Consider the following 17,871-nt stretch of genomic DNA (forward strand, 5'->3'; position numbering starts at 1 on the left):
CATACAGTATGGGGGATATGTTGACTTGCCTCCCATCATGTTTTGTACTGTACCTTATCTCATCTTCAATTATATTTGCCTACTGCAGGACCTGTCATCTTGGTCTTCAGCTGATGAACTAGATACCTCTGGGTCTCTGAGTCCTGTCTCAGGAAGGAGCACCCCGAGTCGACGTCGATCGGTAACGTATAGTCCTGACATTCTCTCGTGTCTCCGTGCGGAGGGAGTGTTAAATTTCAAGCAGTAGCATATCACCAGGCCCTGAATGCCAGAGTAAGGCCAAAGTGACCCTGCCACACACAGATGCCTTTAGTTCCTACCCTGTTCTACACCTTACCTTCCCCATCTCCCTCCTTGCATGGTATCTTTCCTAGAGCTAAATTATCCTAGTACCTCAGATTTTATTACTCCCTTTTTTCGAGTTCTGTTACCTGATTTGATTCAATTTTCCTTAGTTTCCAAATATATCGTTTTAATTACCTTATTAATACATCTGTAAATGCTATTACACTTTGGTCTCTTTTAAATTGATTTTGCTACATCCCCTAGTCTGCTTTAGATCCTTGTAGCGAAACGCACAAGGAACACTGGCTTTTCAGATAGACTGCTCAAATGTACGGCCATAGAAGCTACAGCAAGAAACTGGAATAGGTTTTAGAAGCTCAAGTTTGTTTTGTTCACGGAGAAAGTAGTTACAAATGAATTTGATTGTAAAATGTTTCCTAAAATAATGAAAAATGCACACACGTAAGGAAAGGTGAAGTAAGGGTGTGGTATATATAGTCAGATTTGAAAAACTAAGCCAAGAATTCTAAATCACAAGACAAATTCTGGAATGTAACTAGTTGTTTTGAAGAGGTTATATGTTTCTTAAATTTTAGAAAATGTTAAATTGAAAGGAGTATCTACAACCCAAATTCCTTAAAACAGATGTAATCAAATCTCTATTGCCTTTTTTTGCTTTATTTACAGGAATTGATAAGTAGGATATTCTTTTGGCTGGCAAATTAGAGGACAGTAATAAAGTATTTAAAATAATTAGCAATTATTATTGCAATAGAAGCATAATGGTTAAATCTGTAGTATGAACCTAAGAAATGTATGTACTGTACAGTAAGTACCAGTACTATTTCCCAGTGCAAAAATAGTCACTGGCTTGAATCCAAAACTGTTATAATAATTCATTAAGTCAGATGTTTTGTCTCAAACCTATATATAATCTTTTTATATATATAATCCAAGTTGCTCAAGTACTTTTTCATATTCTGCAGCTCATTAGTGAATGATTTATAAATACAGTACATCTTAAAACTGAAGTTTGGAGATAGCCTGGTCAGGCACAGATTAAGTTTTGTTTATATGATATCATCATCCACCTTGGACAGTTTTCATATCGATTAATCATTCACAATTGAGCTACAAAGTGTGAGAAAGGTGATAACACCAGGATCTCTTAAGTCTTAATGACCTGCAGATGGACACATTCTGAAAATTGTATGCAATTTTCTGATGGAAGACAAGTTTTAAACACCAAAATATGTAGCATTAGGATCCAAAGTCCAATATCACTCATTCCTTTATTCAGATTTGCTCCTGGGTTTTTGAGTACATTGTGTATTGTGTTGTGACAATGTGAGATAATACATTCCCACTTCCAAAGTCTGTTTTGCCTTTGGAGATTTTACAATTAACACATTTGTGTTACTGTTTCCTCTGTAAATATAAGAAATCAGATTTGTTAGCATTGATACATTAATAACAATGTAACTTAAGTAAATGGTTAACCAGATTTATAGGAATGTATAACCTTAATAACCAAATATGCAGTGTGTTTGCTCTGTAGTGATCGCCAGGAGATCTGCTACAATTTCTATACAGTATCCTCTGTTTCTGGAAACACATCAGTAACCTGATGATAGTACAGCTGTATTAGACTCACCACACTCAGTCAACTCTAAATCTTACTACACATCTACAACCATAACCAATGAGAGCTAAAAATAATTTGACATTTTTTAAATAATTCTTAATTTTAGAATATTTTCAAAAGACAAATTTTATTTATTCTTGTACACACTGTAAAGTCAAAGCCAGGCTGGAGAATGAGCAATTACCTTCATATACAAAATGACACTAAGGACCAATGTGCCTTTAAAGCATGACAGATTAGTAGCCTAATATGCCTTGTGCTGGAGTACACTGTATTTCATAGAAAAGAATGTAGATTGAAAAGCCAGTTTCCTTGTTTTCATGGGTTATCTGTCCCCTTCATCTGATTATGTTGCTGCTCTTTTTTGATTTCTTTCATCAGTAGCTTGTCTTTATTTGCCTGGACTGAACATTCTCTTTCTTTACCCCCTGTTCATTGCAAACAGCCACGGGGCAAATGTAGTCTCTCACAGCCTGGACCCTCTGTCAGCAGTCCACACAGCAGGTACCTTATTCTCCTGGTTTCTAGAACTCCGAGAAGATGGTGGAATTCAGACATGATCCGTTTTAGGCTCGCAATGTTACCATGTCTGGGATGTTGCCTCATCATCATCATCCTAAAACTGCATTTGATTAAGAAAGCCGCATTATGTAACACACACGCTTTGTGATTTCTAGATGTCAATATGATGTTAGAATATTAACTTAATGTGAATCTGTTCTCCATTTACTTGGATGAGAAGATGCAAAAATGTATAATGTGACCCCCACAAAAATTGAATCTCTGAAGCCAGAATTGTGTAAAACATCTCAGTTGTGTGTAACAACTATTAAGGCTCATGGAAATGAATTCCAACACCTTCTATAATTCTAGACGCTACATAGAGGTTAGGTCAAAGGTGAGTGGGTATCTCCTAAATATGGGTATTCCCCTCCCTTTTTTGACAATAGGCTTTCTCCTTTGCTTCCATAGTCCTTGGCTGCTTGGTATAACTGTTAAAATGCTGCTTCAAGTGCTTGTCTCTGTCCATGCCTTTCCCTCTTCCCCATACGAAGTCAGTCTTTCTACAGTGCTTCTTTAATCCACTAGGTGGCAGAAGTATGGTTCTAATGATACTTTTCTTCAACCACATTTTTCTCCCCCTAGTAGCCAAGCCAGCAGCGACTGCAATGAACAATGCAAAAATCTTGTGTGTATTCCATCTTCTCTCCTCTTACTAACAATGCACCATTCTTCTTTTCAAAATCTGCTACCGTATATCTCGGTCTGAGATCTCCATTTTTGAGCAAGTGTCTGGGTTTACTTTGGTCACTGTCCGACACCCAACTGAAGGGCAGAATTTCACCCCAGAATTTAAGAACAGACAACATGGGTGTTATGGTAATGCAGTGGTATAGTAAAATCCAGAGGGGCACAAAAAGACTAAGAAACCAAGTGTCGGAATCTCGCTCAAACTAGGACACTGACAAGACATTTAAGGGCCAAAATCAGAATCAGGAATGTGCACAGCATGGCCACTAACCTGTAAATACAGATTCATTCAGATGCATCTATTCAGTACAGCTGAAATCTGTGTCAGAGGGCCATGTCTCGTCTGCACTTTCTCAAACACTTCTTGGGAGCTGAGATATCACATAGAGCATTCATTTTAATGTATTTCCTCTTCTCCTGTGAATTTTCAGATACCACGTTAATGAGCTAACCTGGAAGAATCTTGTCTAAAATCACTTCAGGATTTTAGATTTGCAAAACCTCCCCTGCTCATAAAGTAATACGTGGGGGGAAACATTATTAATGATGTTATTTTTCCAACGCTCATTGCTGTGGAGGTTTATAACCTGTCAGCATATGACCTTAGCCTTTATTGATGTTTTTAAATGTTATCTTCCAGAAATAAATAATCCTTGCTTTATTCTTAATAAAAATGTCTGCAAGAAATATGTTTGATTTTTTTAACCTTTAACCTACCTCAGACTGGAAGCCATCCCAGGCTACTTGATTTCTTTTAGTTGCTTAAAACTTCACATAATAATCCAAATCAGGACTGTTCCTTGCTGTATAATAAAGTAGGTTACCTTTTTAAAGTTTTAAGATTAAGATCATAAAATTATCATCTTTGGTAAAATGTGCAAGTTAAATGTGTATTATTTCTTATTATGTAAAAATATAAAATGTCTGAAATTGTACTGACCACACCAGTCTTACAAAACAGTACACAGCAAACATTTTTTTTTATATTTGTAAATATAATTTAAAGTTTGTGCAGTTAGAAATGCGCAGCACATTAGAAAGTCAGCACGTTAATGAGTGTGTTATTATTTATAGCCTACAGGCGCATGCTCATATCCTCCATTTGTCGTAAAGATAGTTCTGTGTACATTGTTTTTTTGCCGAGACTAATAGTGAGAACACTAACAGCACTCCCCTTCACTTTCAACGACTGTGCTAATGCGCGCTGTATTTCAGGCATGCCTTTTCTTTCTTTTATTGCTGCACTCAACAGTGATACTAAGTCTCCTATGGGCCTTTCAGGATGCCTGGGCCCCTGCTAGCAAACTTGCTGCTTGCATTTGCACTCAGTGTCTGATGCAGGCTGCACAGCTCTCAAGTCCTGTTGGCTTTTTATTTATATACCAGGACTTGATGAAAGTCAGTATTATGTGCTTTCTTCTGACAACCGTTGAATACAGATTCACTTTAACTGAATGGAAACATTATTCAAAGATACAGTCCCAGAGGTTTGCGGTAATCTTGTTTTTAAGGTAAATTAATTTGTTTCTTCCCATCCAATATGTTACTAGGTCTTTTGGTATTTCTTACAGATTTTATCATAATTATTTTTTCTACTTGCCATGCTTTGTTTGATCTTGCATTGGAACAGCAAGCACTGTTGGAAGAGGGAGAGGAGGTTTGGTATTATAAAATGCCTTCGGCAGAAAAGACAAAGGTGCAGATTAACCTTCTAATAGGCCTCCAACTGTCTTTTTGTTCCCAGTAGTTTTGTGTGTTTTGTCTGTAAATTAATTGTTTGTGCTAAGATTCAGCAATTATATAAAATATAAAAAGAATATATACAGTAAAACAAGGTGGCTGTGTAAAGTGTGGTAGAATATGTTGGTGGGGGAGATTACAAGGGATTTTAAATGGCCATTTTAAAACAATAGTATACAGTATGTTCCTAAATTTATTTTTCCCCTTAATTGCTTGGTCTGTGCTTTAGCAATGCAAGACTTTCTATTTGTATGAATGTTTCTCTTTTCCAACTTCCTCCTTGTCATCCACTGGGAGACAAGAAGTTGGATTTCTAAGCATGTAGTGGCAGCCAAATCTTCATCTTCAATCTTCACATTATTTATGGGGGCAAGCAGGAGGTATATATCGATGTACCTGCTCCTGTTGGTGTGTTGTCAAACAGAGTTTAAGAAGTTTACCAGTTCTGAGAGCACTGGAGTTGCTTGGATCTGGTGCGTACTGTAAATTGAGCTGCACAACAGTAGACGGTATGTGAATCCTCACTGAGTAGAAAATTAAAATCTTGTGAAGAAATAGAAATCTCCATGGAGACCAGAGCTACAGCTGCGTTCATTTAGATCAGAGTCTGACCAGTGGAAACAGCAGCCCGTGTGCTACAGTACATGTTGTACACCAAGTAGAGAATAGGAAAGGACACGCAAGCCCAGCAACTGCCACAGAGACTATTCAGAATACCAAAAGCACTTTCTACAGGGCTGAAATACTTTTCATTTAATTTCTTTATCAGGAACTCCTTGATACAAGAGATTCTTTTAGGTCAATAAAAACAGAAGCTATTGAATTCACAGCAATGGTTTTTACAAATTATTTAAAAATAAGAAGAAAACATCTGCATTTCAAATACAATATATATAGCTATTAGGATTTCCCCCCCCTCCCACCAAAGCCTCTGTTCACATTGGCATTTTCTTTCAGTGCAATCCAGCAGAAAACATCACAAGTCCTTAATTGAGTTTAAAATTGGGCTGTCACCATAGTGCCTTCTGACAGTGTTCTTTTTTTTTTGTAGACTTTCTGAAGAAAATAGTGCATGCTGTCAGACATAATGCCTCATGCATTAGCAGGATAGAATGGAGTAGGATCCAGTGGTGTAGCCGGAACTTTATTTTTGGAGTGACAGAGTGGTGGCAGGGACCCCTATGAGGGTGGCATTTTTAAATTATATTGTTTGCCTTCTAAAATGAGATGTACTCCTAAAAGTACATTGTTCTCTGCACCAGTTACACTGGTAACCAATGTTCTACACTGCGGGTGAGGCGGAACTCACATGCAAGCTAAAATCTTGAGCAGCTTTCACTGAGCTGAATGGGACCAGTCTACAACAATCAGCCACGGATTTGCCAACACCCACCATTTAGAATGGAGGAACCATGTACACTCTTAAAAAACATTTAAGACGCATCGTAATTGTTTAGGGTTTTTTTTGTTGGTAAATTTCAGACAATATGGGATTTTAGGCAACAGCTAAAATGGGCAGATGGGATGGTAAAGCCATATTTATGACTGGGCACTGCCACCCCATGCCACCCCTCTGGCGATGTCTCTGGTAGGATCTTGCTATGTTGGAGGCTTAGAAACACTGCCTCTTTTCTCTGTCAAACAATGTGGCTGTGTAAAGAGGGGTAGAATATTTTGTGGAGAGATTACATGGGGTTCATTGTATACACTATGTTGCTAAATTTACTTTTCCCCTAAATTGCTTGGTCTGTGCTTTGTAAACATGTTCTAGTTGTATGAATATATTTCTCTTTTCCAGTTTCCTCCTTGTTTTTGTTCAAATAACTGACTGTTTCAATGTGATGCAATGGCTATTAAACACTATTCTAGTGTCACATTTTGATAAAAGTGTATATTAATTTATTAAGAAGATATATTTGAAGTACATGTTTGTGATAAGGTTGTCTAGCACACTAGGTGGTTCAGAGGTCTGGGAGTCTAGCATGCTGAGAGTGATGTTAATCTTTTCACTTCAGACTCACATTGTGGGAGATTTCTGGGTCTCCACTGCTAGATTTCTCTGTTTCCTGTGAAGTAGGTACTTCCTCTCCATCAGCAAATTTTTAGAAGAGTGTGTTTGTAAAATTAGGAATAGTGCTAGCTTTCTTACAAAAGCTGCATACTGTAAATGTAAGAACATTTTAGTTCTTACATACTGTGTGTACTCAATATATTTGCACACACGGAAGTCAAAGTAAATGCACAAAACGTAGGAGCACAAATCCATATTTCACAGCTCACATAGAAGTGTCTTAACCACATTTTATTGATCTTGAAAAAGAAGTAGGATGTGCCTATATAGCTATAGGAAATTTTCCTAAACCTGTAAGTGATTGTGAATTAGAAGTAAAGTATTAAAGCCCTATGGTTTTCACTACTGCAAACCAAGAAAAGCTTAAATAGCCCATTCCTGTCATTAGGGTTTCCTAAATTCTGAAGGTACAGAAATAACATATTTCTGTTGCATCAGAGTGCAGCGTTCTTTCGTTAGAAAGGTTTTTAAAAAGTAAGAAAAGCATATCTGATTTCAAAGGAGCCTAGTTAGTGAGAAAGCAATTAAAGAACACTATGTGTCCCTCGTGTTCCTGGTTTTGCCTCATTAACTCTTGGACCCTGGCTTTCATGGGCAATCTAAGAAACAGTGTTATTGAACTTTCACACAGTACACTGCGATGCTGTTAAGTGTGCCGTATCCTTTCAGCAGCAGTTTAATGAACCCAGTTAAAAACAAAATAGGTAACATGAAGGAACTAAACCACTTTGCTTAGTCCAACAATAAAAGTTATTTTGGCAGTCACAAGACGGTACAGGATTTCAGAACCCAGGACAGTTTTTTAGCAGAAAAAAAGGTGACTTTTTGGCAGTTAAACTAACAAAGGGAGGATGTTCCAAAACAATGAGGGTATTTTTATCTTTTGATTTTACCCTGCTGTGGTTTAAAGGCACCATGTCTTTTTTCGGATTAAGCAATAACAATTTGCTTTGTTTTTAAGTATCTGCTTTTCACAGTGTAAAGACTGTGAAGTCTGTTATGGTACATCTTGGGGGAAATCTGGCATGATTTTTCTAGACTTTTATTGTGGATAGTAGGAAACTAGCACAGTTTTACAGCACTGTTTCAACTATCTACTATAAAAATGTTTATATTCATAATTTATTAAGAAATTTAAATAGACAAGAAGTCTATTATAGAAAAAAGTTTAAATAGACAGGGGGAAATACTCCAGACAGGAAATATTTGTAAGGTGTGTGCCATGGAGAAGCACTACAAAATTATGGTTTCCTACAGTACATACAGGAATAGTGCATAATGAAACGTTTTACCAGAAAATTCCTTTGTTGTTTCCATGCAAGATCAAGGTTTGCTATGGTTGAAATTGCAATAGGATTTCCAATTTATATTTAAAACATGGTCATATTGTCCCACTGTGCACAGCAAAGTGCAGCTTGTATTCGAGATGGTTCCTAGTATACAAGTGGCTCTGTTGTTTCTGCGACTCAGTCTACATTAAAAGGGGTCTTCCACTAAGCTGCTCTCAAGCACTGGCTTTCTGCAAAATGCTGAACTAGCGAGTTTTGGAAAGCCATCATTAGGAGGGTGGATTCCCAAATATCCATGTTTTATATACTGTACCGTTGTGCATTTCGTGCTGTTTCACCTGCGTGAAACACTGCAAGTGTGGTCAGTACAATTCAGGAGCTAATGACTGAAACCTATACAGCAGTCAACATGATGAGCCTTCATTACGGACTTAGCACAAGCACAAGAAAAGAAATGGAAGAAATAGAAAAGAAGAAAAGCACTGGGTTTGGGAAGTCTTCTGCTGCGGGAACAGCTCGTACAGAACTGGGGGAATGAGCCCAGGATGAATCTGAAGAACGGGCTCTTGTCTTGTTTCTCACTGTCCGCCCAGGTCTCACAGAAGAGGTGGGTTAGGTTCTTCCCGTTCTGAGGCGCCACGCTCTCAGTCCTTCTTCCTGCGCGTCCTGAGGGCCGCCCTGCCGCTGCAGCTCCTCCTGCTCCTCCTGATCGGCTTGGCCTGCCTGGTGCCCATGACGGAGGAAGACTACAGCTGCACCCTCTCCAATAACTTCGCCAGGTCCTTCCATCCCATGTTGAGATACACCAATGGGCCTCCTCCAATATGAACCCACGTGTGAAAAAGACTGAAGGAGTTTTTTTTATCACTTTACCGTTAAATAGTATCATTGTCATCTTTTTTTTTATATTTTCATTTTTATCAAGACACCTGTGTTGGTAGTCCGGGTTGTTTGTGCTGTGTCCCAGACAGGTTAATACAGCTGCTATTTTTGTTACTCAAGTCGGCATTGATCTTTGGATGTAGCATAAGACACAGAAAGAAAAGAATGAGCCTAAATCCTCTTGGACCTGAAAGACAAATATTTAATAATGTCTGACTGTACCCAATAATACATGGGTCGATTTCAAAATCTAGAATAATAATGTGGCCACTCTGTGTAAGGTACAGCTCTAGTTGTATTTTGCTGCATGGTCCAGGTGTGTTTTAAACCTTTATAAGTCAAAAACAGTATTGTTATTTCAGTGTTTTAAGTAGAACAAAACGCCTGTGACCTCACCAAAAAAAGCTGAATGATTTGTAAAATAACATTTTAAATAGCTTATATGGCAATTATTTTTTTACATTTATTTTTTTGGCATGCTGTTATAATCTTTGCTTCTGAAAATCCAATCAAAGATAGTCAAGTGAAGAGTATGTAAATGTGAAAGGCACTTTTTAAATATGATGATAACTGGATGTAAGAAATAAGATCCCCGGGATGTTTAGTGAGATGATGTAAAGCCAATTAAATAATGAATAAGGGTATTTATGTATGTACAGTTTGCTAAAGCTGACTTTTTTTAAAAGAAATTCTTTTGCTTTTAATACACATACAATATGAAATACTTTTTGGTGGTGTTTATTTATTTTGGAGTGCTATTGCTAAAAATTGTAGACATGTGAGGAACACTTTTTATACATTTATTTACATAAAAGGCAAGATTTGTGAATACAACCAACCTTATACAGGTTGACTGCATTGAGAAGACTTCTTTTTTTAATGTCTGAAAAAAATACCAAGCCTTCCTATATAAAATGAAAACACCATTGTTCTGCCAGTATGAATTAACAGTAGGGTAGAATGGTAGAGCCTAGTGTATACTGAAAACAAAAGTTCGAAATGTGTTTTTAATATTTCCAATTACTACGGAGAAGGTAGTGTACACAATGCAACTGTAATGAATAATTTATAATTCAGGAAAATTATCCCAAATCATGTGATGTATTTAATGTCATACTTTAAAAGGATGATGTTGAATGTATGGTATGCCTGTGACATCAGAATCCTCAGGATGAGACAGGCTTATTGCGTTGTTTTCCCAAAAAAACAATACCACCAAGTTTTCATGGGCAGCCATGTTTTTTTATACTTTCTGTGTGTATGTTCACTAACCCTCAAAAACTGTAAATCTGGACTAATACAAGTCAAACACTTGAAGTCATTTCTTTATGCATTTTCTGTTTCCTTTACGACTGTTAAAATACAAGTATTTTATAAATTGCCATTACCAATTTATAAAAATAAATCCATATGAGGATCTCAGAGCTCCTAGATGTGTCAGTGAATGTAAATGGGCTTGTCTTTAAATGAATGTACAGAAACATTATAGTTCTGTGTTTTTATTGTGTATGACATTTGCCACAAGAAGGCACAGAAATTACCTTCTCTTTTATTCCCTGACATAAAAACTTATTATTTCTTGTGAACCATAAGCATAGTTTTTGCATTTGGCTGATATAAAAATATTTATCATGACTGATATCTAACTCTGATGTTCCCCTATAATTTGTTGAAGAATTAAATACAGTGCTAGCACAGAGGAATTTCATATGTTATGGCTGCAAAAGAGCTATAAATTTTCAGGATCTGTTTGAAGATCTTTCTCTGTTTCTGCCTTTGAGATGGTCTTCATGACAAATGACATTAAGATTTCTGTTTGGCTGTAGATGTTAAATAAGCACATTTCTAACATCTTTCAAACTCCTTTATTTTTACTCACAGTAGTGCATCATTTTGAAGCATGTTAAAATACCCATACAGTATTTGCCTTTAAATTTAAGGTAGTACAGTGTTTGTTTACAAAGGTTCAAAAGATCTGCGTTTCCCCACACACCGCACATGAAGCAAAATAAGATGCTATTTTTCACAACAGAATGCAATGAGGAGTTAAAAAAGCACACATGGCAGTTTTTGCAATTACAAGACTTTTTTTGATCTGAATTATCAACAGGTAGTGAATTGCAGTAGGTAGGAAAACACTGTAATAGAAACAGGTAGGTCTTTTTTTAAAAACATGGAGCCAGAAATGCTTGAGTAACATTATTAAGGACACTTTAGCCACTAGTTATTAAGTACTGTTTAACTATGGCATTTCAGATTTGTAACGGCACCAAATAAGGCTTCTGACAGCAGAAAGATTTTTTTTTGCTAGATAGTTTACCCATCCATTATCAGAAAGCTGCTTCTCCTGGAGGGAACAAACTAGAGCCTATCCCAGAAGCATAAGGGCACTTGGATGGGACACAAGTCCAACACACAGCTGCAGAGAAAGGGGGATTTTAAATAGCCAATCAAATGTACCCATCATGCCTGTGGGTGGTGGAAGATGGGAGATAACCGGAGCACTCAGAGGAACTTGGAGAGAACATGCAAGAAGGCCCCCCCCCATTTCAGAATTGAGCCCAGGACGCAGGAGCTTTGAGGCAGCCAACACCACCACACCTGGAAACAATTCCATGTTTTCAAAATATTATGTAAAAAATAATTGAACTAGCTTGATGAACAGACAAAAAAATAGATGCACTAAATAGTGTTACAAAGTTACAGTAAGCATTTCATATTGTAAGAAATTAGAACTTAAAAAGGATAAGATGATTCCACTTTACAGACTGCCTTCTGGAAATAGCTACTAACTACTTCTGTAGCACAAATTTCAGCAAGGGGAAGCATACTGTACTAATTATCAGTTATTACATGTACAGTTCCCATCTACAGTACCTACATTATTTTATTTAGGCTACAGAACTTTGCTTTAATCGCTGTGTTAATTATAAAAGTAGATCATAGGAGAGCAGAGCGCACCAGTGCATTCTTGACTGAATTCATATTCTTAGGATGTAAACTGTTCTCCAGCTTTTTAGGAATACAGAATTGTTTTCACAGTTTGTATCAGATAATTTTCTTGAAATACTCATGGGAAAAAGTCACACTACCAAATAAACATGTTTCAAAGCCAAAAAAAGGGACATAGAAAGGTTTAGAAAATATGAACTCTGATGAAGTTATGGGTGAAAGTCAATACATCCTACAGCTATTTCGAGTTATGAACATAATGCACTACCTACAAAGGATCGTGTTTACAACAAGATTGCTAAAGGCACCATAAACAAGCAAACAGGTAAGTAAACACTTGGAACATTTACAAGAGAGAAGCCTGGCATTTCACATAAGAGATTATTTTTATGCAATGAATGCCTTTCATCAACAGTCTTCTGTTTTTAGCTGAGAGCAGGTTAAGAAGGAATTGTCTTTTCACTTAATAACCTATCTTAGCCATACATTTATAAGGCCTCGTCAAGATCTCCTTCCTTTTAACATTATTTCTTGTCACCTTAAGAATATTGAGATGAAGAGGCTCTGATTCATTTTGATATCCTCAGATATCATGAAGCGGGAAGCGAACTTCAGCTGAGCTTCACTGTGCCATGGTGTTGTTTCCCCACAAGAACTTAAACTAGAACAAAAAAACCCTTTCACCCTTGATGTGAGAAAAATGAAAATCAACATTTGCAGAAGGTATAAAATACTCTCCTTGGGCACTTTTTTCTGTTCAGAAGCGGGTCTGTATAATACATTTATTGGAGTCCATAACAGACATTCAGGAGCAGGGTTAGATCCTTATTTTGCACACTTCTGCTCACCTATGGATATGCAGTATGTCTCTCATTCAGGTGAGATATACATAGGTGTTATGGAAGTGTGCGAGCCTCACAGCTAGGACAATCACACCAAAATGCTCTGTACACATTTGGTCCCTCTTTCACATTCATTAGGATCTAACCAACCTATAGAATATTTTTTATTTACAGCAGATAAACACAGACTTTCATCACAGGTTTGTGGAACAAGACAAAAAGAATTAGACTGTACGGTTCCCAAAAGAATCCCCTTTTTTGCAACAGTAGCTGGACATGACTTGGTGGGTGAAAATTTCATTCAGTATATCTATACACATATATGCATAAGGAAAGGAATTATATAATTACAATTATCCAGCCCACAAAAAGATGGATTGTCTGGCTATCTACAGTACCTTAATGCCCATGCTATCTTTGTCTCTTGTATCAGGCAGGAACACAAGAACTAGCTGACTAACACAGACAGACAGATTTGTGTTTAGTGTTTAGTATTACTGTATCTCCGTGTTCAGACTCCTGATTCATATATGGCTTCTAATTGTATACATTCTGTACATTCAATGGCCAAAATATTAGGAACTCTCAGTTAATTTTAAACAACTCTTTGGTGGGCAAGCACCATGTTGTTTTATTAGTGGTTTGGCCAGAACAATCCCCTGATCTCAATCCATTTGAAAACTAGTGAGCCAGTGGAATGTGCATTTCAATCACATTCACCACTTCTTTCATTACAACCAAAACTTAATACAAACCTGCTAGAAAGTACAGTAAATAATGGCTTCACACACTTCACAACCATGTGCAATAGACACAGAATTGAATACATTAGAATTCAAGCTGTTCTTACCTCCCTTACAGGCCAAAAGTGTTAGTCATTTAGTGTTCCTAAAATTTTGGCCCATGAGTATGTACTAAAACAGTGTGACTCTGACACATGTCTAAAAATCTGTTAGTATGAGGCTAATCCTGTGCTTCCAAGGAGCTTTTCATGAACATTTAAAGCATGTTGATGTATTTCCAGGCACTTTCATACTGAATTTTGGCAATTTGTAAATTTGTTAATTTGAAATGGGTAGCGATTCCTCACCTCCCAGTTGCCACTTACCAGGTCTGCCCTAATGGTATATTTCTGATGAGCAGAAAACATAAATAAGGTGCTTTTAAAATCTGTCTGCTCCTTTTATCATATCTTAGTGCTCGTGCACTTTAGTGCATATTCAAAGTATTGAATTTAGTCTAAGTACTGTTGATTACATCACTTAGTGAAACAAATGAACAATATACATTCTATATACTGCACGTTTCAATATGGCCTTGCAATTTACAAAACAAGACAAAACCTTACAATGGAATATGATTTTGTGCTCTTCTCTTTCCAGCCTAGGATTGCATACTTTCAAAACCTACACTACTTCTTTTGTTAATGCTAACATTTTTCCATTTCAAATCCTGTCTTGACAAAAGAATGTAATGAGTCCATAGCTAAGCCTTTTAAAAAACCCAGTATAAAGCAAAAACTCACAGAAGTAGCCTTTGGTATTTATGACAGATGTTTGAAAACATAAAGCAGTTAGTGTCTTTGTCTGGGAGGTTTGCTTAATTTAAGCCTGTGATGGACTATGTTTGAAGTAACCAGCTGGATCATCAAGGATAAGGAAACTACAAACTTTAAATAATTCCCACTGCAAACAAAATGTTTCTTTTGGTTTTTTTTTGCAGTTTTGCATGTTGACAGATCATTTGAAGAAAACATTTTCGTGTTTAAATAAAATAAACACAATATAAAAGCAATAAAAATCAATAGTGCAATGATATGATACTTTCTTACTTTCTTTGGTACATTCCTTATCCCTTTTAAAAAGTCACTTACTGTATTTACATGGCACTTGTGTTTCTTGAATAATGTCTCCCTAGCTGTATGAACAGGCAGTACCATGAATACAAATACGAAAAGTTACAAACGAGAGGGGGCTGTTTGGCCCATCGAGGTCATTTGATTGCTAGTAGCAACTGTAACTGATCCAAGGATCTCCTCCATCTGTTTCTTGAAAGAAGCCAGGGGTATCAACATTGATGGCATGGCTGGGTGCCTTGTTCCATATACGCACAAGCCTCTTTGTAAACAGTTCTCAGTTTGAAGATTCCAGGATAATTTTGTTATATGAAGCATATGAAACTGAAATTTAAATTTCCCATCTATTTTTTAACTGTGAAATACAAGAACCATCTCTTTCTGTCAGACATTTATCAATACAAATTTTAAAACGATTCCTGAAATTTAAAAAAAATGTGAAGACATATTCTGTTTTCTGAATAACACTTCAAACACAGCTTGAGAAGGTCTGAATTTTTGTGAACGATGAAGTAGCTTGGCTTTGTTTTATTTAAATAGTGATGAACGCTGCCAATCCTTAGGCACTTTGAAGTAAAGTTATCTGAAATAAATTGCAATGACAAGCCATTATAATCCCATGACATAAAGTAAAATTATTTCAAAGAATAACTGTAAATCAGTCTCCTCCATCAAATGTTATAACAGAGTTATAACAGAAATTTGGGAAGAAGATTATCTTCCTAATCTCAGTTATCTTGCTAATCTCGAACACTTCTAGTTGTCTATGTATATAAATCTTGCACCCTGGGTTTCCCTTAGCACTTGCTGCGTCACAGATAGACGTGACTCATATTTGCCAATGCCAGGATCTTGCCATCATTGCATTCATCAAGGACTAGAGTCATTCTCACCTCTTCAACTTCAATGCTCCACTCAAAACAAGTGGCTCTGTACCCACTATACTGTCTGTATTTTTTCAGGGCTCCCAATGTCAGCAAGTCTCTAGAATCACCGAGCAGCACCCCCTTTCCTGTTCTCTTATCCTACTTTTGCTTGCTCCATTCAGTTCCCTCCCCTCTTCTTCCTCCATTTCTAGTCGAATATCCAACCCACTGTAACTACAACCCCCGCATTATATATGTTGTTTTGTCCCCAGTCCCTGTTTTTGCTGTCCACTGCAGAACCTCCTAGTCATTGACCCCTTTCAGCTGGTGTCCAAAAGGTCCACACCAGCCTTCAACTCCTCTCCCTCCCAAGGTTATAACCGCACTTGTTGTAGGTGCACATCTGTGTCATACATGTTCTTTCATTCATTACATGTACCTATTCTTAGCTAAAAATCTGCTCGGTTCCAGCATAACTACATCCAAGCTGGCTTGCTCTTTGTTTAGCATTTCGAACACTACAGTACATTGATGTTTTTGAAAATTCTTCTGGGGAGATGTAGGCGTTCCCTTAGCCAGGCAAGTTACTCCAAATGCACTCTCTCGCTCTCTCTTTTGCATTTCGTAGGCTCTAACCAATCTACTGAAACTTCATTTTTGTTGTAGAAATTTTTGTACTGTGTGTAGATATCTGTTATTGTAAGACAGATCAGACCTGTTTTCGTAATCACAACAATATTGTTTTTTTGTAGGGAGGAGCATTTGTGCTCTGTGGATTAAGCCTTCATTAGTTGAAATTTTTTAGAAATTAAGAAAATAATACTTATTATTCATTAAGCAAAACATTTATCCATAGTGATTTACAGACAACAGGTGATGAATTATGCATCAACAACTGCTGCTGCATAATCACTTTTCCATATCACCCTGGTTTTGTATCTCTTCAGAAACACAGGTCCCAAGGTGGTATATTAAAGTGCTCAGGGCTGCATCCAGTGACTCTCGGACATAGCTCGAATTTAAATTACGAAGTTCCTAATAACACACAAGCCAGTTTTCCTTAACCATAGGATCACTGTAAAGCAACATACCAAGGTCTTCACTATTAGTTGTGTGGTTTCAACGAAAACATCTTTAGTTCTGTCAGGATCTCATGCATTTACCTCAGAACCCATTCCGGTTATGTTTTGGTTGGCACTCATGACCGCTCTTACATGTTGCAAAAAACCGAAGTCCACTGCAAGCAAACTGAATATGAATGGTATAAAACTGATGTCAAAACGAGTTTCAAAAGTCTATGTTTATACCTTATCCTATACAGCAAAACCAAAGGCATATCCTTTGAATCACTGTTTTCCAGCATAGATTAACCCTTTTAAATACTAACAGACCTGTTTGCTTGCAGGTTTCAATATACTCGTGCTCTATACGTTTTTTTGTAAGCTAAGTATTAATGATGTCCAAATAACAGGGTGCACAACACCTCATCAGAATGCCCTGTTCTTCAAAGGCAAGGTTTCTTCAGAAAACTTTTTTTTTTTAAAACATAGGATCCTTGCCTGTGACTATATGGTTTTGATCACTGTGCTGAGACTCCAAGATAGCCAACCACGGAGACCAAGTGTGTGAGGGTGACATCGACTAAGAAGAGGGGATGTCAGGGTGACCTCACCTTCTGATATCACGATAGGTAGTGTGGTGTTGGGGTCTTAAAATCTGGATTAAGTTTCTTCCGTGGCCATTTTAGGACTGCACATTCAGCCCAGAACTGACCGCAAAGGACATTGAAGTGGACACACTGTCTCCCTGTTCCGGGGCCAGCTCTGTCCTCCTGGGAGACCGAAGCCGATGGGCATCCAGCATCTCCAGCAGCAAGTCATACAGAGGGATCACGTTCTTGCATTTCATGCTGTACAAGTGCTCCATGCCTTTGTTGCTGTTGAGACAAGCCAAGAATAGCAAACTTAGCGTGATATTTTATTCTTGTATTTAATTTCTGATGGTCCACCAGGGTTTTTCTTCCACTGCCACCTTGGCACCTCCAACCTCTTCCCGTTTCTTACTTTTTGAAAGAAATTGCCATGATAACCAAAGCAAAGAGAAACAGAATGTAAGAAAACATATTCAATTCAACTGCCTTGTACTAGTGTGGAGGCAAAATATATAAACAAAAGTAGCAATTCTGGACAAACA

At 37.3% G+C, this 17,871-nt stretch overlaps 2 protein-coding genes across 19 annotated transcripts in view; one reads left to right on the forward strand and one right to left on the reverse strand.

The window, feature by feature from the left end:
• LOC148674773 (nesprin-1-like) overlaps window positions 1–9,887 on the forward strand; it is a 229,771-nt gene extending 219,884 nt beyond the window's left edge. For 16 of the 17 annotated variants that reach the window (XM_088625363.1, XM_088625361.1, XM_088625369.1 and 13 more), the window contains 3 exons: window positions 89–181; window positions 2,376–2,434; window positions 8,875–9,887. In XM_088625363.1, the coding sequence (XP_088481489.1) occupies window positions 89–181; window positions 2,376–2,434; window positions 8,875–9,109 (387 nt within the window). In that variant the 3' untranslated portion in view covers window positions 9,110–9,887. The remainder of the gene's footprint in view (window positions 1–88; window positions 182–2,375; window positions 2,435–8,874) is intronic. The other variant, XM_088625374.1, reaches the window with a different exon arrangement.
• A 6,111-nt stretch (window positions 9,888–15,998) lies between these two features.
• The window catches only part of esr1 (estrogen receptor 1), a 46,627-nt gene continuing 44,754 nt past the window's right edge, over window positions 15,999–17,871 (reverse strand). For both annotated transcript variants that reach the window (XM_088625384.1, XM_088625383.1), the window contains one exon: window positions 15,999–17,614. In XM_088625384.1, the coding sequence (XP_088481510.1) occupies window positions 17,422–17,614 (193 nt within the window). In that variant the 3' untranslated portion in view covers window positions 15,999–17,421. The remainder of the gene's footprint in view (window positions 17,615–17,871) is intronic.

The sequence above is a fragment of the Lepisosteus platostomus genome, chromosome 3, assembly GCF_059453375.1.
Source record: "Lepisosteus platostomus isolate fLepPlt1 chromosome 3, fLepPlt1.hap1, whole genome shotgun sequence".
Taxonomy (NCBI): domain Eukaryota; kingdom Metazoa; phylum Chordata; class Actinopteri; order Semionotiformes; family Lepisosteidae; genus Lepisosteus; species Lepisosteus platostomus.